Source organism: Vitis vinifera, chromosome 19, assembly GCF_030704535.1.
Source record: "Vitis vinifera cultivar Pinot Noir 40024 chromosome 19, ASM3070453v1".
In the NCBI taxonomy this organism is placed as follows: domain Eukaryota; kingdom Viridiplantae; phylum Streptophyta; class Magnoliopsida; order Vitales; family Vitaceae; genus Vitis; species Vitis vinifera.
The window spans coordinates 14,265,001-14,289,822 of NC_081823.1; the positions used below are offsets into that span (position 1 = coordinate 14,265,001).

General features: G+C 29.7%; 1 protein-coding gene across 1 annotated transcript; it reads right to left on the minus strand.

Moving 5' to 3' along the window:
• Positions 1 to 14,844: 14,844 nt before the first annotated feature.
• LOC100255695 (60S ribosomal protein L18a-like) lies at positions 14,845 to 18,314 on the minus strand. The gene is made up of 4 exons (XM_002268714.5): positions 18,135 to 18,314; positions 17,745 to 17,860; positions 17,129 to 17,192; positions 14,845 to 15,351 (listed from the first exon to the last, which is right to left on the minus strand). Exons 1-4 carry the CDS (start codon positions 18,147 to 18,149, stop codon positions 15,010 to 15,012), a joined length of 537 nt encoding a protein of 178 aa, XP_002268750.1. The 5' UTR covers positions 18,150 to 18,314; the 3' UTR covers positions 14,845 to 15,009.
• Positions 18,315 to 24,822: the final 6,508 nt, after the last annotated feature.

Consider the following 24,822-nt stretch of genomic DNA (forward strand, 5'->3'; position numbering starts at 1 on the left):
ATCCCGTCTCTACCAAACTCCAGTATTCTTTCGACCTTAAGAAGTTCTCCATAAGCATACTCCAATGGTCATAATGACCATCAAAGCGCGGAATGGCTAGTTGGGCGAATTGACCTTCGCTTGTACTCGACATCTCTCAAACTCTCGTGTTTAAACTCTCCTGTGTGTGCAAGTCAGAAAGATTGCGACTTCCCCCTCTCTCAGTCCAAGTGCTAGCTCTGATACCAATTGTTAAAATCAATTTGATGAAATAACAATAGCTCAACAAAAAGACTGAATGACTTGACCACCTTTATTGAAAACTCAACTTGGCTTTTATAACCATTTACAACTCCAACAGAAAGCATAAAATTAGCACACGTTTGCTTTATCTCAGCTACGTGATTGACAAAATAAAATGAATAACAACATGCCTAAAAAACTAGGACTCATCCTAAAGACTAGGATTTATTGAAACAGAAAATAGACCAAGTAAACAACCTCTTCAATAATAAGTAATAAGGAATAAGGAAAAAAAACTTATATATTTACAATGAAAAATGGTTTTAAAAGAAAAAATTCATAAACCAATAAATTACTATATGGAGATTAATATAAATATAAATTATTATAAGAAGAATGTTACCACAATACAAATCTTCTAAAATTCTCAAATTAAAAGCTTAATCATGTTACCATGATACAAAATTTTGGTATCACATTCGATACTATAAATTTTTTCTCAACTAAAAACCATTAACTTCTACTCCTACTAAAAGCATGAAAAAAACAAACAAACACACAAATGGATTGAAGAGAGTCATCTCTTTCACCAATCATTATCAACTAATAATCTAACCACAATATAATCGAAACAAGTAAGAATATCAAATAATCGAATCTTCAAAACTGTTGCAAAAACAATGTCTTAAAATCTGCTTGCGAAAACCCAAAGAAAAAAAACACTACTTCAAAGTTGCCGAAAATCCTTTTCAAAACAAATTCAAACTGATAGAAGCTCTTCGTGAAAAACCCCTAATTTTTTTTTTAAAGAACATGGATGGAATGCATAGTTCTTCCATGAAATCTTCTATCAAAGGCCCTATGTTGATCATTGATACCATGTAAGATTTGCAAAGAAAAAGAAGAAGGAAAAGAGAAAACAGAAAATTAAGATTTCATTAGCGAAAGACTTGAAAAAGAGAATACATAAAAAGCTTTATATAAGCTAACAAGAAAAACTACAAGATTGTTATACCCTTATTGATAATATGAAATAATTAAGCTAAAATACTATCCAACAAGGATGAGCGGAGAGACACCAAAGCCAAACGCACCACCACCTATCATTGTTAGAAATGCATGCATTCAACATGAGAAAGATTATGAAAAAAAGAAAGGAAAAAAAAAAGGAATTGAAATGATTGAATAGCTTGGTGGGACTTGCTTAGGAAAACAATTTCTTCTTATTTCTTTTGAATAACTATGGACAACCATGTATAGAAAATAAGGGTTATGTACTTCTTTCACACCTTAAGATTTAATGGAAATACACTAAGCCTCGACCTCTATAGATGTATTTTATATATAAAAATTAGTTTTTAGAAAATTATTAAATACACTTACCCATAATCATTTTATATAAAAAATTTCACATGGTAAGTTTTAATACAGAATTACATAATATACATAAATCAGATACATGGGATATTTGTCAATTAACTTTCCCATTATGACGAATCAACCCATGATTTGGAATGTTTGCCAACTTTTCCATTAAGAAAGATTCAACTAACATCTTCAACACTTTCCCTCAAGTTGATGTAATATCTCCAATACTTTCCCTCAAGTTGATGCAAATATATTTATCAATGGTCTAATAATGTTTAGATGATGATACATAAGGAGTGTAAACTTGCCCTATGCCTACTTTCTTTTTTATGAAATGCCTATCAACTGCTATATGTTTGGTTCGGGCAAGATGTATTAGATTATGTCTTATATTTATAGCCTCTTTGTTATCCTAGTATATATATAGTGGAAAACTATTTGGTTATCCCTGTATATATATATTGAAAAATAAAAAAACAAGGTTCATGAGAAGAGCAATTTTCACCCTCCCCAATTTGGTTGCCAAGAAACAAAGAAAACAGAACCAAACAAGTTATATTTTTCTTAAACCCCAAAATTTGAGACCATGCATTATTCAAACATTTGGTTCCCTCCAATTGCCTACACTTTCTCACTAACCAAACATGACCCTATAGCCTTGTAACATACTAACTAGGGTTTCAACCATCGACATGAAGCTATCATTGTTATTCATGGCGAGATACCCTACAAATGGATGGATTTTCTCCCAACTTGAAGAAAGAAAGAAAATAAAATAAAAAGCAAGAAAAAAACAAGAAAGAATTAAAGATTGTTCTTCTTATTGGCATAACCCTTACGATTGCATGGGCAAGAAGAGGTTAAATTTGGAGATTGCGACAGTCCAAGTTACCTTTAATGGCCATGCATTCAACTGCTAACACGTTGAAGCGTTCGTGGGGAGCTTCATCTTCCTGTTGCATTGGTGATGGGGGCATAGGACGGAAATCCATTTTCTCAGTGAACTTGGTGTGTTTGGTTCTCGAGAAGAATTACAGTAGAAAATCACTTTTGATTAGTGATTATATGTAATTTAGAGTGTGTTTGGTAGTGATTTTAGAAAGTGTTTTTAGAATTTTTAATACTTAAATGATAAAAATTTTCAAGTATTAAAAATATTAAAAGTACTTCATATAATCATTACCCAACGAGCTCTTAGAGCCTATTTGACAGTGATTTTAGGAAGTGTTTCTAACATTTTTAACTCTTAAAAATTTATAGCATTTAAGTGTTAGAAATACTAGAAACGTTTTCTAAAATCACTACCAAATGCATTCTTAGTATATTTCTTTTTTCTATTTTATATTGGAAGATGACTATTTGCTATTTTATATAAGCCCATAGCTCAAGATAGGATGTTTCAATATTTGTGAAAACAATTTTGCTAGGCTATGTTGAGTTCCAAAAAAATTGTGAGAGAAAGCACAGTAAAAGAAGAAAAAAGAAAACAAAAAAATAGAAATGGCAAAAAAGTAAAGAAAAATTAAAGATTGATTTTTTAAATTATTTTTATATACCACTTTAAACTCATTTAACTTATTTTAATATTTTTTATATAAAGATTAACGTAAATTTAAGGTTTGAAAAATGAAGTTTTATTTTACTAGGATATTTGTTGAAATAGACCTTTTTTTTTTTTTGAATAAAAGTTGCACTTTTTATATTGTTGTAATTCCGAAAACAAATTCTTCATTGCAAATTTTTAATTTTGATACTTTGTACCATCTCTTGTAATTTAAAAGAATTTTTACCTTTAAATATATATATTATGATAAGAGTTTTTGATATTGTAGATATTGATCATCTAAGTTTTAAATTTTCTATAATGTTTTTATTGAAATGGTATTTGAAGCTTAAGAGTAATTTTGAATGAATCCAATTAGGAAAATAGCATTTGAATTAATCAACTTTCATTCTAAAACACAAATTTACATTTTTCAAATGATCATTAGATAGAGTTTACCTTAATTATTAAACCATTTTTTTCCTAATTAGGATAAGAGAAGAGAGAGCAACCTTGGCCCATGAATTTCAAATTTTTTGTACATTAGAAAGTATTTACTTAGAAAAATTTATGGTGTTCTAAACTAAACATAAAAAAGGAGAGGAAGAAAAGAAATTGAGATGAGAAGATATCTTAGTTGTTCGGTCTCCCTTTATTAATACATAAATTCTTATTTATTCATACATAAATCCTTATTTATAGTAAGGATAATACCACTATGAAATCAAAAGGAATCAATTCCATCGCTCACTTTCTTTGATCATTTTGATGGATAGAATGAAAATAAGTCATCTACTTGCTTTTCTGTAATTCCTCTTCCATAATCACAAAAAAAAAAAAAGAAGAAATAAATCCTTAAGTTTCACTAATGAAAAATGAACAAAAATAAAAATAAAAATAAAAATTTATACTTTCACTTCCCCTTTAATGATCTTGAACAAGAAGGAATATAATTTCCTTGCATAAGAATGAATATGAAAAACAAAAAACACCATTGATGAAGAAGATATATGTTACAAAAAAAAAAAAGGAAGAAACAAATACCTCACAACAAGAGAAGCTTTCAACTAAGCTTTCTCGAGTATATTTCGAATAGGATCTAATTTTTTATTCATATTGTCAAATATACAAAAAAAATTTTAACTTGGACGAGTAAAAAAATTAGAAAAATATCTTAAAATATATAAGGTGCAAAAAAAATAAAAATAATAAAATAATAAAAATAAAAAATAAATAACACCAATCAAATTGATTGCTTTTAGAGACTTGTGAAATTTAACATTTATGTCTAATTAAATTTATTGGTTTAAATTTTCTACCAATAAAATTTCATACATCAAATCCTTTTGGCATTAGAATTTCTAATTATTTATTTATTTTTTCCAAAATTTGATCATTAGCTTAAAATTTTTTTGGGTCAAATTAATTTTTTTATTTCAAATCCTTTTGGTATTAGGATTTCTTATTGCCAATAAAAAAACAAATCAAACTAAATAAATAAATATAGTAGTAAAAGCAAAGCTTAAAAAGAAAAAAGATAAGAAATTTGAATCAAAATTCAAAATAAGAAAAATAAAAATAGTGACAAAAAATAAAAGTTTGGAAAACTTGTTCCTTGGCTTAAAATTCTAGCCAAATAAAATTTATTATTTCAAATATTTCAAATCTTTCAAATCTTTCAAATTTTTGAAGGGATTTGTAGAGGGACAAATTTTATGTTGACTCATTAATTGCCACGTAATAATTGGCTAATAATATATTAACATAATCTAATAAAAAATCAAATAAATATTATAATTATCATGATTAATTATCATAATAAATAAGATTTATCTCTAGAAAATTTAATTGTGATAATTATGGTAGATAATTAATTATGATGATTAAAATAAATAATAATTATCATATGTCTAGAAAATCAATAGATAAGATCAAAATAAAATTCCCATCCAAAAGACACTTAGTGGAAGATCGAAAGAAAAATTTGGAGTTTTTTTGTTTTTTTTTAAGTGCTCATAATCTATTGTTTGTGGATGAAACCCCTTCCGTAAGAAGAATTAGAGGACATGTTTGAGATTGTCCCTTAAATGATCAAATTTACAATTTTGACCACAATTTCTTTATTTGAAAAAATTTGTGTGTGCACACCTTATCTCAGACATAAGTCACAAGCTCATCTAAAAGTTGTTGAAAGTTTTAAAAATTACATGTTGCAAGACTCTAAAAGATTCGTGAAGAAGAAAACGTATAAAGGCTCCCCAACCCCTTCATGCAAGGGCAAGAATAAAAAATTGGGAACACCTCTTTCACTTTGACCTCAACTTACTACAAAAACCTTTATTCCCAAAGAGATTTCTGTATCTTCGGCTCCTCTGCTCTATAATCAATTAAAATAGTGTTAAAAGAATAACACTTAAGCAAACCAACAGGCATTTCCAATAGGACGATGACCTAGACCTTGAGGTCCCACTCTATTGATCTAACTCTTTTTAATGCGTGTTGAATGGTGCATAGTAATACTTGATATTGCTGAATATATCCAAGAAAGAAGCAAAGGATTAACTATCACCTTCTTGCATTTGATTTTCGGAATGCAAGTTGTTGAAGATATTGTGCTAATTCTTTATTAGGCTTCCATTGCCACCTTTTTCCTTTGTTTGCTTTCTTGGAATAGAGGTTGTTTGGTCTAAACATGGGATCTTTATTTCTCAATGAAGATATACCCAATATCTTCTCTAAGAGGCAAGTAGCTTGACAAAAAGTCCATTGATACTTTGATAGAACCAAACCACAAGTTAGGAGAAAATGAGGAAGAGAAGATGGTTTGTTGACCAGACATAACCAATGTAATAAGTGTTGTAAGTTCGTTCGTGCATGCTCCATATAAATCACATATCTTCATGCTATTTAGAAAATTATTAGATACTTGAAAGAAACATTAGATAGATATCTCTTATTCTAATAATAAAAGTTAGGGCTTACATGGATGTTGATTGGGTTGGATGTACAATAGATGGGCAGTTAACTACTACTTATTTTAACTTCTTAGTAAGGAATTCTGTTGCATAGAAAAGTAATAATTGGTAGTTGCTTGGTGTAGTATATTAAGGAAATTTAGGACTATGGCTCAAGGGACATGTCAATTGCTTTGGCTAAAAATAATATTTTCTAGGTTTGAATTAAATTGATAGTGAAGTAATCGATGATAGCATATATGCTAGGACAATAAAGTGGCTATGAGTATAAGCATCATGATCAAACTAAATATAGTTGATAGGGGGTCAACTACTAGTTATTGTAACTTCATAGTAAGGAATTTTGTTGCATAAAAAAAGTAATTAATTGGTAGTTTCTTGTTGTAGTGCATCTAGGGAATTTAGGGATTTGCCAATTGCTTTGGCTAAAAATAATATTTTCCACAGTTTGAAATTGTCAATTAAAGAACCAATGATAGTGTATATATATATATATATACTAGGATAACAAAGAGGCTATAAATATAGGACATAATCTAATACATCACGAACCAAACATGTCAAAGTTGATAGGCATTTCATAAAAAAGAAAGTAGAGACAAGGCAAGTTTACACTCCTTATATATGATCATCTAAACATCATTAGACCGTTAATAAATATCTTTGAATTAACTTCAGGGAAATTAAAGGTTGAAGATGTTGGCAAACATTTCAAATCATGGCTTGATTCCTATGAGAAAGTTGACAAATATCTTATGTATCTAGTTAGTGTTTATTATGTAGCTCTGTATTAAAACTTACCCACGAATTACTAGATGATTCATTAATAGTAGATAGGTAATTTCTTAGTAGTATGCTATAAAAATAGTTGTATGCCATCTAATTACTATTGGTTTTAAAATTTGGTTAGTGAACACCCCTATAAATTTATTTTATTTATAGAATTTATTTTTGAGATAGATTTTAGATAAAAAGATTATAAGTACTTGGAGTGCGTTTAGTAGTGATTTTAAAAAGTACTTTTAGTATTTTTTTATATTTGAAAAATTTTATCGTTTAAGTATTAGAAATGTCAAAAATACTTTTTAGAATCACTATCAAACGCACTTTTAATATGTGCTAAACCAGAAATTTGAAACCAACGAACCTTGAGGTGGGAGGGAAGTTAACCCTTATTCTCTATACATGCACGGGTGTCCGCCCTTTGCACCGATCACCACTACTACACGAAGATGAAGCTAGCTCCCCACGAACGCTTCAACGTGTTAGCAGCTAAATGCATGGCTATTAAAGGCAACTTGGACTGTTGCAATTTCCAACTTCAACCTCTTCACGTCTCTGCAATCATAAGAGTTACACCAATAAGAAGAACAATCTTTAATTCTTTCTTCAAGTTGGGAGAAAATCCATCCATTTGTAAGGTATCTCACCTTGAATGACAATGATAGCTTAATGTCAGTGGTTGAAACCACGGTCAGTATGTTACTAGGCTAAAGGGTCGTGTTTGGTTGGTGAGAAAGTGTAGGGAATTGGAGGGAACCAAATGTTTGAATAATGCATGGTCTCAAATTTTGGGGTTCATGAAAAAGATAAACTGTTTGGTTCTGTTTTCTTTGTTTCTCAGCTAGCAAATAGGGGAGGGTGTAAATTGATGTTCTCATGAACCTTGTTGTTTGATTTTTGATTTTTTGATTTTTTGATTTTATTTTTTCGCTTCTTTCTTCAGAGAAAGGTAGAAGATGTGAAAGAAAATCTCTTTCTTGATTTTATTCTGCCACTAGAATCAAACTCTTCAGTGATCAAAATCCCAAACCTTAAAATCTAAATAAAACCCAATCTTTTTTTTCTTTTTTCTTTTCCTTCATTTTTTCCATCTACTTGATCAGACCACAACAAGATTAAGTATGTGAAAAATGATTTGTTTGATTTCTGATTGACTTCTCAGAATCTGTAGAGTTACTCCTACCAAAAATCTATTTATGGACCAAAAAGGTGGCGTCCCTCATCCTTGAAGCAATTCTCAGACAGCAGATGGAAAAAGGTTTGAGATTTTCTTCCACATCTTCAACCTTTCTCTGTACAAAGACATGAAGGAACATCAAAAAACAAATAAGAATGTTACTGGGTATAGCAATTGTCATTAAACAAATTATCTTATTCTCAAAGAACCCCAAAATTGAGACCATACAGTATTCAAAGATTTAAGCATTGACATGAAGTTATCATTGTAATTCATACCAAGAATCCAAGAAATGCATGCATTCAACGTAAGAAAGATTATGAAAAATAGAAAAGAAAAGAAAAGAAAAGAAAAAAAAAGAAAAAACAACGAATTGAAATTGTTCTTATTGGCGTACCCTTTACGATTGCATGGACGTGAAGAAGTTGAAGTCGGAAATTGCGAAACTCCAACTGGTTTTCATTGGCCACTCCAACTTTTGATTAGTGATTACAACACCATCTTTCTCTCTCTAACTAGTTATAATATGGTTGTTGGGGGTTTGGCGGTTATATATATGGGCATAGTCGGCAGGAAATTCAGACCCTGAGTTTGGCTTCTCTGTTGTGAGTCTTCTGTCGAAGATTGCAGTGACCAACAAAATATTTTCACGTGAACAATTTTTTTAAATCAAAATTGTACATGACAAAGTGTGTTAAAAGCATATAATATGCTTCTTAGGGGGAAAAAAAATTATATTCATACGGAGTAAAAGGTGATTGAGTAATTTATCAATTGGTTGCAACTGATTTTTCTCATGTGTGAAGTGATTTAGTGGTTTAGTTTCATTAATGTTAATAACATAACATGTTATAAAAAATGTAAATGAAAAAATGTTATAAGTGGTGTTATACTTAATTTTATTGTGTTTGACAGTAATTTTTGGAAGCATTTATAGTATTTCTAATACTTAAAGGGAAGTTTCACAATGATTTTAGGAGACTTTTCCAATATTTTTAACAATTTTTTCATTCAAGTGTTAGAAAGGTTATAAATGTTTTCTAATATTACTATCAAATGCACCATTAATATGGTTTTTTTTTCCTATTTTATATAGGAAGATAACTATTTGATACTTTATATATATTTAACTCATACCTCAAGATAGGATGTTTCAATAGTTTTTGTGAAAATTTCACATTTAATTGATAAAATTTTAAAAACATTATTAAATGGTCATCACATATGATTTATCTTAATATTTAAGTCATTCTCTTCCAAATGTGGATGAATATGACAATGATCATGTAAAACTAAAGTTCAAAAGGTACTAGACAAACGGTTCGATAGAGGATTGACGTTCTAGAATTTGGTAAAACCTTGTATTTAAATATTAGAAAATATTTATAATTTTCCACTCATTTTTTTTATCCATTCTAGTGTTCTACATGGGATATTTTAATCTTATACTAAGATATAGTATATGCATATCCTTGTAGTATAAATTTATTTTTTTATATACTCATTTTGTAAAATAATTTTTTTTTATTATAAATTAAATTTATGGTTAAAACAAAAAAACTAAAAAAAATATTTATAAAATGATATTAATATATGATATATAAATTATTTTTACATATTGAATAGCATAATATAAAAAATTTATTTATAAAATTTAAATATTTTAATCATGAATATTATTAAATATAACAAAATTTGTAGTTTTTAAAAATAGAAAATATCAGAATGTGATAGAAAATTTTATTTTAAACATTTAAAATAATATATATTTCATATTATTTTTTGTTTATTTTATAAATTACATATAAGTATAATATAACATAAAATATCTCATTATCTATGCTACTTTAAAATATTATATTAATAGGATATGTATGGATATATATCCTATCCTATCTTATCTTCAAGTAACTATAAACCAATATTCTTCTTTATCCTATCTTATCTTCAACTAACTATAACCTAATTTTCTTGTTTATTGCATATATTCAGCGATAGAGCAGGACCTCAAGGTTTAGGTCGTCCTCCTATTGGAAATACATGTTGACCACGAATGCTCCCGCATACCCAACTGGACTTGCACCAGTCACTGCCACAAAAAGATCAAGCTCTCGACGAGTGCTTCAACCTGGTGAATGCATGGCGATTGAAAGCACTGGGAGAATCGGAATTTCCAGCTTGATTCCCTTCACGTCCATGCAATCATAAAGGCTTCACTTTTGTGTTTTTTCTTTTCGTTCTTAATAATCACAAAGATTCTGACATGCATCTTTTGGTTTCTTGGTTTCTTTGCATACTGCTTTATTCATCCAACCCTCAAATTACGAGAAAAACAGCCCATTTGTGCGGTATCTTGCCATGAATAACTATGATAGCTTCATGTGGACGGTTGACACTCCACCCAGTATGTTACAAGGCTAAAGGATCTTGTTTGGTTGGGGAGAAAGTGTAGGGAAATGGAAGGAACCAAAATCTTTGAACACTGCATGGTCTCAAATTTTGGGGTTCTTCAAGAATAAGATAACTTGTCTGGTTCTGTTTTTTCTTGGTTTTGTATGGAACCAAATAGAGGAGTGAGAAAATTGCTGTTCTCAGTAATGTTCTTGTTTGATTTTTGATGTTCTTCCACTTCTTTGTACAGGGAAGGCTAGATGGTTTGAAACGTAAATGCATGTGATCAGAATTAAAAAGATTATTAAAAAAGAAAAGAAAAAACAAGAAGAGTAAAGATTGTTCTTCTTATAGGTTAATGGACGTGAAGATCATCAAGTTGGAAATTTGCGATTCACCCGGTTTTCAATGGCCATATATTCATCTGAAACCGTGTTGCAATGTTCGTTGACAGCTTGATCTTTCTGTGTCAGTGACGATTGCAAACCAAGAAAATATACCCTGTAATTTTCTTTTATTTATTTTTCGTTTCTCAGCAACCAAATGGACATCGCAGGAGGGTCGACTTCAATGCATGAAGGAGCTAGCGGCAAAGTACGAAGGGGAGGTGGCCATAAGCTCAAAAACAACATAGCCAAACATAGCCAATCCGGTAGTACAAGTCCTGGAGCAACGCCACTGTACCAGGTCTTCCACCAGCACCTCCATCTATTCATCCTCCTTATCCTATTATCGTGGTATGTCTAAACCTGCAGCAACACCATACACTGAGGGAAAGCCACCACCATATTATCCTCCTTTTCTGTGTAGGAAAACAATTCCTCATTTCGTTTAGGCTTATCCGGTTCACATAAAGCTTGAGGGAAAATATATTTTTATATTCTACATCAAACTTATTTCACTTTTTTAAGTCTTCTACATAAACACTAAATAATTTAAAATTATATAATTTTTTTACTAATTTTAATTATATTTATTTTTTTTACTTTTTTTTTATAGTAAAATCAAACCTTAAAAATTATTTTTTTTCTTATTTCTTAATTTTCGGGAGCCAAATATAACTTAAAGTTATATGGAAAATAAGAAAGAAAGTGGTTTAGGATTCATCAATGGATGATATGATGGTGGCATAGACTTTCCCCTAGTTTATGGTCTAGGTGGAGGTCTAGACATATGACTAGGTGGTGGTGCACCCAAACCACTAGGTGGTGTGTTCTTGGTCATGTTGCTTTTGAGTTTATAGTCTACTCCCATTTGTATTGTTGGAAAGTTAAAGGCAAATCTAGAGAATTATCTTGTTCAGGTATAAAAATTTCTTCGCAATAATAACCTCTCAATAATAATAACAACCTTTCATTATTTTTTTTGAATAAAAATTGCACTTTTTATATTGTTGTAATTCCGAAAACAAATTCTTCATTGCAAATTTTTAATTTTGATACTTTGTACCATCTCTTGTAATTTAAAATAATTTTTAATATATATATATATATATATTATGATAATAGTTTTTGATATTGTAGATATTGTTCATCTAAGTTTTAAATTTTCTATAATGTTTTTATTGAAATGGTATTTGAAGCTTAAGAGTAATTTTGAATTAATCCAATTAGGAAAATAGTATTTGAATTAATCATGCTAAAACACAAATTTACATTTTTCAAATGATCATTAGATAGAGTTTACCTTAATTATTAAACCATTTTTTTCCTAATTAGGATAAGAGAAGAGAGAGCAGCCTTGGCCCTTGAATTTCAAATTTTTTGTACATTAGAAAGTATTTATTTCTTAGAAAAATTTATGAGAAGATATCTTAGTTGTTCGGTCTCCCTTTATTAATACATAAATCCTTATTTGTAAGCTATAAGGATAATATCACTATGAAATCAAAAGGAATCAATTTCATGCTCACTTGCTTTTCTATAATTCTTCTTCCATAATCACAAAAAGAAGAAATAGATCCTTAAATTTCACTAATGAAAAAAGAACAAAATTAAAGAAATAAAAAATTTATATTTTCACTTCCACGATCTTGAACAAGAAGGAATATAATTTCCTTGCATAAGAATGACTATGAAAAAAAAAACACCATTAATGAAGAAGGTATACAAATACCTCACAACAACAAAAGCTTTCAACTAAGCTTTCTCATAGTATATTTCAAATAACATCTAATTTTTTTATTCATATTGCCAAATATACAAAAATTTTAACTTGGACGAGTAAAAAAATTAGAAAATATCTTAAAATATAAAAGGTGCAAATGAAAAAATAAAAAATAAATAACACCAATCAAATTGATTGCTTTTAGAGACTTGAGAAATTTAAGATTTATGTCTAATTAAATTTATTGGTTTCAATAAAATTTCACACATCAAATCCTTTTGGCATTAGGATTTCTAATTATTAATTTTTTTTTTCAAAAATTTGCTCATTGGCTTAAAATTTTTTTGGGTCAAATTAAATTTTTTATTTCAAATCCTTTTGGTATTAGGATTTATAGTTTCCAATAAAAAAAACAAATCAAACTAAATAGATAAATAAAGTAGTAAAAGCAAAGCTTAAAAAAAATAAATAAGAAATTTGAATCAAAATTCAAAATAAGAAAAATAAAAATAGTGAAAAAAAATAAAAGTTTGGAAAACTTGTTCCTTGGCTTAAAATTCTAGCCAAATAAAATTTATTATTTCAAATCTTTCAAATTTTTGAAGGGATTTGTAGAGGGACAAATTTTATGTTGACTCATTAATTGCCGCATAATAATTGGCTAATAATATATAACCGATTTAAACTAATTGTCTTTAATTTAGGGTTGTGGAGGACACCAACAACCATTTTTTTCCCACTCCCTTTGAGCTCTCTCTCTTCAATTCAAATTAGGAGTGCTTGGTTTCCAAGAAAATCCTCTTCACTTTGATTTTCAAATAAGTTTTTCAATTAAGTTTTATGAAAAATGGGTTGATTCATTTCTTCCATTCATCTCTTGTGTTCATTATTGATTTCGGTTTGAGTGAAAACTCTTTTTTTATTTTTTAGTTTTTTTGTGGGTTTAAGAAGAGGTTAAGATCGAGCTTGGTGTGAATTCTAAGTGTACTCCAAAAGAAGAAGGTGTGAAATTGAAATTGGAAGGTGATAGTCAAGTAGTCTGAGAAGGATAGGTAGACTGAATTTGATAAAACCTTGTATTCAATTGCTTTTTCTTCACAGTGGATGCTCTTGATAGCTTGTAGGCTTGTAGGTTTTTATTTCTTTGGAGATTTTCCAAGTTAAATGTTGTTTTGTTCTCTCTATCTCTTCATTAGTTAATTTTGTTTGTGTTTATTCATCTTTGCTAAGAAAATTACCATATCTTATGAGTAGATTTATAGAGAATTTGAGGTAAGTTAAGTTTTGTAACCCTTGAAATGGTTTGATAATTTCCAACTTGTTTTTATTGGAACTAACAGGCATTTGGATTTGTACTTGAAGTAGTTGGAAGTTAATGAAAATTTTGATTAGGTTCTATTGTTAAATTTGTACTTGTTGAAAGACTACTAATGCATCCATTCTTGCAAGGGAGAATCAAATTGTTACCATAGGTTTATGTCTAACCATTTTCATTGATCTCATGATCATATTAAGAAATATAATATTGTTTTTATATATAGAAATAAAATAGTTTCTTTTTAGAACATATTATTATCAATCCCTTCCTAAAATATTTAATATGTATGCCTAGTAGTAATTAATTTACTTAAGTACTGGGATTAATTAATATTTAATTAGGCCTAATAGATTATGTATTTAAGGAACTGAACTCATAATTAGCAGTGATACCAAACTCTTAACAGTTGTAAGAAACACCCATACTTCAGTTCCCCTTGATATATCGCCTTTTTTGCAATTATTTGCTGACTATCTACTCTTATCTGTTCCATTTTTTTCATCACAATACCAGTACAAGTGGCAAATTAATGCAAATTAATGCATGCATTCAGCTTCAATGAATACAAGTAGCCAGAGTTGCATCAAAGTTTTCTAAGGATGAATATTCTCCATTTTTTTTTAGAACCATGGAACTGGCTATAGACGAGTCCTTCGTTCATTCAAACTTTCCATGAGGACCCAAACCTTGTGTTGCTGACTGCGTCCACTACAACTAATACCAGATAATACAGGACATTCAACTAGATTCTCCTTGCAAAACACACTCTAATGTCTCAATCCTGACAAAAATATAGGTATTAACCTAACAAAAGAGGTTCTAAACATAGAATTCATAAAACAAAAATGATGTATCTACAGATATTGCAGTCAGATTTATCTTGTAAGGAATGCAATCATCTCTCAACTAAGAAAATATTTTTGGGGAAGCTTTATCTCTGTTTTCTCAAAGCACACAAATCTAACAAAAACTGTGAAGTGCAATTCAGAGAGAAAAATAGGTGGTTTTCTAGGCCCGGAATGGGGAAAACAGAAACCCAGAGAAGCAAAGGTATGCCCCACATGTATAGTTAAACAAGTACTAAATTAAGCACGCAATCCAAGAACCAACATCCTACAGATCAGAGTTACATAAACAAGTTTGGCCTAGATGCCTTGTATGTAGTCTTCAGCTTCCTAGTGGGTGGCCTAACCTTCCTGACCACCAAAGGGAACTTGATTTTGGAGTTATGCATCTGCTTGGTGCTCTCCCTTTTGCAAAGCTTAGCTGGTATGGTGGCTGTCTTAATGATTTGAATGCATGGATACCTAACTCGGTGGCGAGAAGCCATCTCAGTATACATTTGTTCGACAGAACCATTGAGTGTAGTGTCCCGATATTCCTTGTACATGTTGTGATATCCAGTTCGGCTCTGATATCGCAACCAAATTCCATAGTTTTTTATCTTGGTGGGATTCTTCTCAAAAATCTGCAGTTAATGAGAATTACTCAGAAAAAAAAAATAAAAAAGTTAAGGAAAAAGACATTTAGGTAAGAGATATGGCTTAAGATCTGGTTCTAAAAAGACAAATAATTACACATGCTAAAGCCCATCAATATCTTGACATGGAAGGCAGTGATCCACTCAAATTCTAAACAAACAAATTAAAATGACTAAGTTAATTTCAACTTTACACGAGTTCTAAAAATTTCAGTTTGTTTTTTAATATTGATAAGAGGGAAAGGGAAACAGAAGAAAAAATAAACCAAAAGAAGCTTACACTCTTATCAACCCAAAGTTGCTTTTGGGAAGAGTTTCAAGTGATCAAAGTTGAGGAAGTTGCTATCACTAAGTTAATTTCACACTTGGCATCTCTGAATTTTGTAGCTCTTTGATATACAGCTATAGTTGTATAATTCTAGCTAAAGAACAATTATGTATAACTTGGAAGCTTGAGAATTATCATTCATTACCATCTTATGTCTAATGCAAAATAGTGTAGAATTGGTATCAATTTTATGCACCTATGTGGGACTGTTGCCTCCACAAAGAACTTCACACAAAGCAATCAAGGTCCTTAATAAAATGACATTACAAGGTTAGAACATTAACAACAAAACATGCGATTGTCAACATTTATAAATTGATCGGTTACCTTTCTTATCTTTTATTTTATATTTGAAAGAACAGCTACTCCAAAATATCCTATTGAAAAATCAAATGCAAAATAAAAAAATAAAAAAAAAGTTATACTAAGATATTGTTAATTTCCTATAATGAAATTTCTCATCTGTCTTCTACCAATGACCTAGAGAACAAGAGGGCTAAATCTTTCAAGCAACAAAATTAGCTTGAGAGAGTAAAAGGAAAGTGCTTCCAGGTGGGGGTGGAGGTTAATACCTCACAAAGGACAACTCACTTCAGGAAAGTACCAACCAGCAGAAAGAAAGGTATAAGCTACATGGTGTTCAATGTGTCCAAATATTTCAAGGCTTCAAAAAGACATCCCTCCTCCCCCACCCACCCACACAGATAGCCACAAGAGAGAGAGGGAGGGAGAGAGAGATGGTAAAGGGGATAGGTTGTTAAGTGGATTTTACTATTTTCTACGGAGTATTGCACAGAAAGAGAGGATAGGGCTTCAGTATTGTGGGCTTTAGAATTTTCTACAGTGTATTACATAAACAGAGGAGGCTAGAGCCTGGGTAAAGAGTGTTTTAGAATATTCTAGTGTATATTGCATGGCACTATATGGTTTAAATCTAGCATGGGATGGCTCCATCCAAGTAAATCAAATGAAAACGAAACGGTTTTCAATATATATATATAGATGTTCACGAAGGTGCTGAGGTTAACACAGGGGTTGAACATAAAGGTTTGTTCTTTTGACAGCATTCTAACATAAAAAGAGTAATTCTGTTCTAAAATCATATCCACTCATCCACAATAACTCTAAATCTTCCTTTCATTTGTCATTATATTCCTCATTGTTTTTAAGTAGTCAAATCAAACAACAAAAATTGGTAATAGCATTCTGTTATTAACAAAGAATCACACAACAACATCACTTTGATGATTGCAGCAACAGGCATTACCATTCATCTAAGAGTTTTATAATCTTTACTTTATCCGTCATCATAAACCTTTTTTCTTTTTTCAATAGGCAAAACAAATAAAATTGGTAAAAAAAATAAAAAATAAAAAAAAATTATTATTGACAAAGAATTACACACTAGCACCCATTCATCATTGCAATAACAGGTACCTCATTAATTGCCAAAACTTGACCATTGCTCTTCTTAACTTTCTTGAGCTTCCTCAAGAAATACCTGCCCAGGTTAATGGAACATTAATGAGCATTTATCATATTCTAGGGAAAAAAAAAAACCCATAATTTAAAAACCATGCCTGTAATTAAATAAGAAATTCAAAGACAAGAAAAACTAAAACAGATGAAACTAAAAATGATTTTAAATTTAGAACAGATGTTTAGGTTTTCAAAAAATTAAGCAGAAATCTAAATAAATCCCGATGGTGGTAATAAGCTCAGCAGAGTGTTCCTAGCAATGTGATATTGAAACAGCCGAATGGAGCATTTTGTTTCTTCCATTCCTAAACAATGAAACACCTCAATTCAATAAAAACTATGAAGTTTAGATTAGTAAGAAAATTGAGGACAAGAAAACAAAAATAAAATCAAATCAAATTTTCAATTCAACATTTCACGTGATATGATTTTATGCGACTAATTGGTTTCTAAATTATGAAAAAACCTTCGATTCAGAAGGTCAATCTCCTTCATTTTCCCGCATTTCCTCAGTGACCATGCAGAATCAATATAGATCATAATCAAATGAAAATATAGGGCTTAGATTGCTTACCAAAACTTGGATTTGGCACGAACCTCGTTCGTAGCCCAAAGCTTCATCCTGTAGATCCTCGGATGCTCATCCGATTCCGAAGGAAGGGCCCTCCCTACCACCTGGTACTGGTGAAACTGCGCCCAAACGAACCCATTTCAGAATCAATAGATTCAGGAATTAAATAAAACACCTATTCCTTTGTTTGGTTGCCGAGAAAATTCAGGAAAAGAAAAAGTAAACCATGAGAAAAAAAAACTCAATTCAACTATTTGGTTCACCAAACGTTTTCTATTTTGATAGATTCAACATTATACCTATTTCCTAAAATTTACCTCTGTTTTCTAGGCAAATAAACAAAAAAATTAGGGAATATCGGATGGAATTGGGGTTTAGAATAATCATACAGACCTTGAAAGTAACCATTTTGGCGATAAGAGACAAGCTCAGGAGCAGCTTCCGACGGGGAGACTAGGGTTTATAGCTTTTATATCCGTTTGAGATGAGAAATGCGGGCTCTGATGCAAAACCCTAGGGTGCGTCTGCCTGGCACAGTAAAATTAAATTAAATTAAATTCAAAAAAGCCTCCTTTTTTATTGCTGTATGGTGTGAAAAAGCATTAAATTGTGCCTTACCCTACGTTAAAACGTAAAATTAAATTAAATTAAAAAGCCTTCTTTTCTATTGTTGTATGGTGTAAATTTTGTACGATTGGATTTGATTTGATTTGATTTTCCAAAATTTTCAAATAATGTCAAAATTGTTTGATTTAGATAGAAATATAGCATGTTTAGAGTCTGTTTAATAGTGATTTTAGAAAATATTTTTAATTTTAAAAATATTTTTTAAAAAATTAGATATTTGATAAAATTTAGAAATCACTTTTAAAAATATGAAAAATATGTTAAAAAATCACTAATAGTGTTTTATTTTACCCGATTCTCCTAAAAACATTTATAAAAAAAATATTTATACTAAAAACATTTCAACTAAAAACATTTCAATGTAAAAACACTCTAAAACGTACTTTTAAATAAAAATTTAATGTTGACTATGTTTAATCACTAATGGATAAAAGCACTTAGAGGGATCCCATCGGCCAATTAGTGGGAGGCTTGTCTTGAGGGATGACCCATGAAAGCATATAGGTGCTACATATTTGTTTAAGTTATGAGTGGTAAAATTTGATACAATTTGAATTTAATAAATTTTTTATAGGTTTGAATTATGTATAACTAGGTTTTGATCAAATCGTGTCAATTGGTATAACCTATTTAATAAATATGTAATTTTTGGTTTAACTGTGTAATATGAATTTGATCCAAATTGATTCATTTGATAATCTAAGTTAGTTAAAACTTTACACTATTTTACCCATATTTCATTCATTTGATATTTATTTTTAAATAAATTGATCAATTGATTCATAAACATATCTAGTTAAAATATTAATTACATAAATTTATACAAAATCTAACTCAACATAATTATTAAATATGTAGATATGATTATTGAATGGATTAAAAGAATTACACAATATGTTATCAATTTAATAATTAAGTAGTATTTAAGTTTATATTTTTAATCTGATCATTATTAGTGTTAGGTTTGGGTTAACTTATGTAGTAGAATATCTAAATTTAGATATGATACAAACATGACCTATCAACACAAATTGTTGTTCTCTATATAAATAAATTGTAACTCCTAATATAAATAAAGGAAAGGGGGAAGAAAAAAAAACGAAGAAAAATAGAGAAAAGGAAAATCCGGTTATTGCCTATTGTATTTTATTCCCAAGTTAAAAACCTAATATTTTCTCTCAACCAAAACAACTTCGTCTTTCTTAGATTTTGTGGAGTTCAGCTTTCAAGAAAGTATCTCAAAAGGTCAATATTATTATTTGCTCAAATTTTATGGAGTTCATCTCACATATAGCAAAAATCTTCAATCTAAAAAATCTTGAGATTCCTTAAGACTTGTTTGGTAACTGTTTTAAAAAACAATTTTAAAAATTATTTTTGAAAAATCTTTTCTGATTTTTGTAGAACAAAAGTCTATTTGGATATTTAAAATATTTTTAAACCGTTTTTAATATTTTAAAAAATAATTTTTATATTTAGTGTTTTATTTTTAATCATTCTACATATTTGTATAATTATTTCTTAAAACAACCTTTAAAAAATAAGTGAAAACAACAAAAACAATTAAAATATCTTCTCTAAAGACACACTATTTTCTATTTTTAAGAACAAAAAACAAAAAATAGTTTTTGGTTACCAAACGTGTTTTTTATATTTTCTTGTTTTAGAGAAAAGAAAACTATTTAAAAAAAATAGTTATCAAACATACTCTTAGTATTTGTGGAGTTCCTTTTACTCGCAACAAAGAACCCATTGATGCCTTTTAGTCAATTTTTACCCAGACTCCTCTAAATGGTCATATATTATCTAATACTATTAAATCCTTTATTATTTTTCTATTGTATCCCTCTTAGTTCCCTTCTTTTGGTCATGATCAGCTTCAACTCGAATCCCACCAATGAAAATTCAAGCTCCTTGTCAAGTAAGGCCTTCTTGAGTCCTAAATATTTGGTCTCATGCTTAAAGTGCTTCATCACTAGTGTGACAAATATAGACAACAACTAACAACAAAAGTTAGAAAACATATTATGGAATAATAGAGTTATAGTAAAGCTTTATCATGTTAATTTCGTCTTTAACTCTATTAGTAAGAGTTATGAGGGGTAGAGCCATTAAAGCCATGAATAGAAGCAAAAGTATCCATCAAACCCTTAAATGTCCTATTGGAGCTAGACTCTAAGTAGGAATAGTGGCATTACTACCCATAGAAGAAGCAAAATTCTTGTCAATGCCTTGGATAGAGCAACATTTAGAACCATATCTTTCTCTTTTCACTATAGGAAAAAAGATATAGTAACATAGTTTTAGTTGGGGCCAACAAATACTTATTTGAGCCACAACTTATAGGAGTTTCCCGCCAACCATATAATTGTAGGATTAATAGGTCATTATTGTAGAAGCTCTTATAGCTATAAGAAGGAATGAGTCGCTACCATAAATGGACTAATAGACATAGTAACATAGGCTTGCCTACAACCATAGAGCCACAATATAACCTACCCCTACACTTCTCTTGCTCTCTTTCAACTACCAAACCCACTAGAGTCATTTCTTCTTTTATCGTTTTCCTTACAAATCTTCAAAGTACTTATGAACTTTTTTTCTCACTAATATTTTGGCAGTTTCAAAGAAAAATCTTCTTGATATTTTTCTTTCATTCACTAACATTTTTTTTTATTCTTTGGTTTTCTCATCTTCCATTTGGTTTTTTAAGGTTTTGACTTTTGAATTGGCATAGGACTTGGAGGCTTTCAGCTACGACTTCTTTTTTCTTGTTTTTTTTCTTTGCAATGTCTATTTCTATTTGTAAGTGGTTTTGGTTTTGCAATTGCTATTCTCTATTTCCTTTCTGGTTCTCATATTCAGATCTATTTTTTGCAACTTTTTGTTTGTCATTGGTTGTTTCTTCTAGTTGGTGATCATAGAAGTCTTAGAAACATGCAATTTGGCTTGCTTTTGGTATATTTCTTGCTACTACCTACCATTGGAGCCCTATAATGTGGGCTATCCCTTGATCTAGAAATTTTTTTTTTTTGTTTGTGGCCTATGTGACTTGCTAATTCTATCAAGTGATTGTGTTGTCATTATAGAATAACATGTCCCCTTAATTCCTACTAGTTTCCAAGAATGATAAATTTAGGTTACAAAAAACCATTGACTAGACTTCCTTATTCTTAATTTTGACATTTAGTTTGTATTGTCATTAAATGTGAGAATATCACCGGCAAAGTATAGTTTGAGTTGGGGTTTGGATGCTTTTTGGGTGCTTCCAATCAAAGTTGCACCAATTTTAAGGTCTTTTCTTAAAAAGCAGTTGAATTCCAAAAGGAAAAGGGAAGAACTTGCCATGCTTCACTCAAAGACCTCATTAGTCTTTAAATTGAATAAGCTATTAAAAAAAATGAAGTTATTAGAATATTTTAATAAAATTTCTTATTGAGTTTTTCTTCTAAAATTTTTCATTTTTAAAATTTCTTTTTTTTTTTCTAAATTATTGAAATTAATCAAACTTGTTCACAACTCTTGTTGCTAAAAAATTTCTTGCTCAAATATTTTTATAAAATAAAGACTTAAATGGTTTAGAAAATTTCTTCATGAAGATGAGATTTGTGTTTTACAGCCATCTGGTTAGTTATAAAAGAAAATGGTATGATATCAAAAATTGGAAAACACACACTATCAACTGAGAAGAAAAGCAATTCAAATCTTGAGTCTCAGACTAGACATTTCCTATTTGACTATAAAGTAGACAATTAATTTTAGTTCCCACTTGGTGAATAGGAAAAATATATAGGGAAAACTAATTATGATCTAGTGTTTACCTCATATCCACTGAGAAAGTGCTTCTATAAGAAACAAGCATTTGTTGGGTTGGTAGGCAAACAAGCACTTGTTATCAAGCTTGATGTCCCAACTATCTGATAAGACTTATATTGTTAAGCAATACATCCATGGAAAGTTGAGTTCTAGTTGGAAGGCATTTGGGATTCCTCTTGTTTCTATGTACGGTGTTTTAGATGCCATCAGAATCAGTTCTCTTGGGTATCCTGCAACACTGTTCTTTGTTTGAATTCCTAAATTGATTTGGAATTCTTGATCAAGAAGTTTTAGAAGGGGAGTAAGTGCCATTTTTTGGATAAATTGAAGCTTGAGTGGAAATTTTGTAATTTGTTTGACTGATTGGGTACTTAGCCAATTAGTTTTTTTTCCTTTTCTTTGAGAATTACTAATTTTACTCCAGGAAAAGTTCATATATAAGAAGCTATGATGAAAACCTTGTTACTTCTATCTCTAACTTGGGGTACATTTCGGGGTATGTTAAAGATTTGTTGTTCCATAAAGGATTTGGTTTTAGTTTGTTGGTTTAATGCATTCTTGCAATATTCCAAGTTTTACCGGCCTTATTTGTTGATAGTTAATTTTGGGTAGTTATGCTCCACAAAAGCTTTGGACTTATTAGTTGCTTTGTTCTCATCACTTTGATTGTCATTATCATCATTGTCATCAAGCTTTCTTTTGCTTAAGTCGACCATATGAGATCCCTCTTAGTTTTTATATTGTCTTAATTCTCTATTATGGACTCAAGCTAGTGTCATTTTCATTTGTGAAGAAGAAAAACAGGAGGTGTCATTTAAGTGAGGTTATCAGATCACTCAAAAATTGAAGTAAAAAGGCAAAGAAGAAAGGGAAGCAAAAAAAAAAAAAAAAAGGAATAGGCATAACAGTATAAGTTCATCAATGGTCTACATTTGCATACTTGTCCACTCCATATATAAGGTGTCTGTCTTCTAGATAGAGAGGCACCCTATCCTGAATTCCATTTACCCCTTTGGTAACTTTTAGAATTCCATTGAAATAATTCTTGACCATCAATACCTTTTGCGCTTTTTTTTTTATCAAGATTATGTAGAAGAGTCATAATTTTCTTATCATTTTAAGCTAAATATTCTTGCTTTAAGAAATTTCATATTTTGTGATCATGCAACATCAAGCACCCAACTTTTACCATCAAAGATCACATATTGTTTATTTTAAATTTTTTTTATTTATTAAATCATTTAGAGTATTGGGGGAAAAATGTAATTGGAAATGGAGACTTTTAGGTTGTTAATGCAAAATGAGTGATAATTTTTTGGGGTTTAAAGTTTTACAAATATCTTTTCTACAACTTATTCCAAGTGTATGGTTTGAAAGTTTTAAAGCATCTCATCTAGAAACTTTCTTTTCTATTATTTTTATTTTCTTAGAAATTCAAAATTAATGTATAGAATTAAATGTGCATGTCCGATGGATTCTCAGGTGGTTGTTAATGTAAAATAACTCAAAAGAAAGGCTTTGTGATTTGATAGTTTTCATATCTACATGCTTACTCCTTTTCCCTTTAATATTTCATTTTGAAAATTGAAATCATTGTACAATATTTGGGTATTTGTTTAACTCTTAGTAGTATGATTGAAGATGTAATTCTTTGTAGATGGCCCCCATATTTGATTAGCAATTTGGAATGAGGAAGTCTTGGTGATTAATTTTTTTTTTTTCACTTTTTTGAAATTTAAAGTCAAATGTGCAAAAGCAGAGTACTTGTTCATCTCTTACTACTAGGATTGAAGTTTTTTCTTTATAAGATATATTATTGAAATGTTCAATGTGGTCAACAATTTTCAGGCAGTTGAACTTTATTCTTTTCAATATATCTTCATCTATTACATTTTTTTTAGTTATTGTTTTATTTGGATTTCACTTAAAATTTTCAATTTTGTTTGTGTTATAGAATTTCATGGTTGAAGCTATTGCACCAACACAAAATTTCATGGTATTCTCTACAATTTTGTCTTCTTAGTGCACACTTGTAGAATTCCAAATTAGTGTATTTATTTTTCATGATCCTTTTGTAAGAATCATCCTAATTATATATATTTATTTTGTTGTTTTTAGGTTTCTAGGAAGCTCTTTGGAGGAAAGAAGCAACATACTTTGGATTTCCACCCTAACAATTTTTATCTTGTTAAGATGACTATATTTGATGACGTTTGTTTCTTTACAAATTCTTTTTAGAAGGAATTTAAAATTAGAAAATATAAAAATGACTTGATTTATGAATGACTATTTTGTAATTATATTTTAATGATTTATTCTAATATTTGAATTTATAGCCATTAATTGTCATGATTAAGCAATTTGAGAATTTCAACAAAAAATTATTTACAAAAAACACTATTTATAACTTGATCTTAGTTGTGACCAAAACTTGTATGCAATTATATTATCCCTTTCAAATTTTAGTCACAACCAAAATATGCCCCCAATTAAAAGACCTTTTAGTAATAACCACTTACCACCCTCAACAATTGAATCTTTTTAATTGTAGAATAAATATGGCCACGACTATAGCCTCTAGAACTAATAGTCATGTTTTTTCTTATGGTCGCAACTGCGCCATCTAAAGTCATGCATT

Excerpts from the sequence above, each read along its gene's own strand:
- LOC100255695 (XM_002268714.5), bottom strand. Across the intron at positions 17,193-17,744 it reads CGTGCCAAATCCAAGTTTTG|GTATTTCTTGAGGAAGCTCA; the intron begins GTAAGCAATCTA and ends TAACCTGGGCAG. Across the intron at positions 15,352-17,128 it reads AAGTTTTGGCAATTAATGAG|ATTTTTGAGAAGAATCCCAC; the intron begins GTACCTGTTATT and ends CATTAACTGCAG.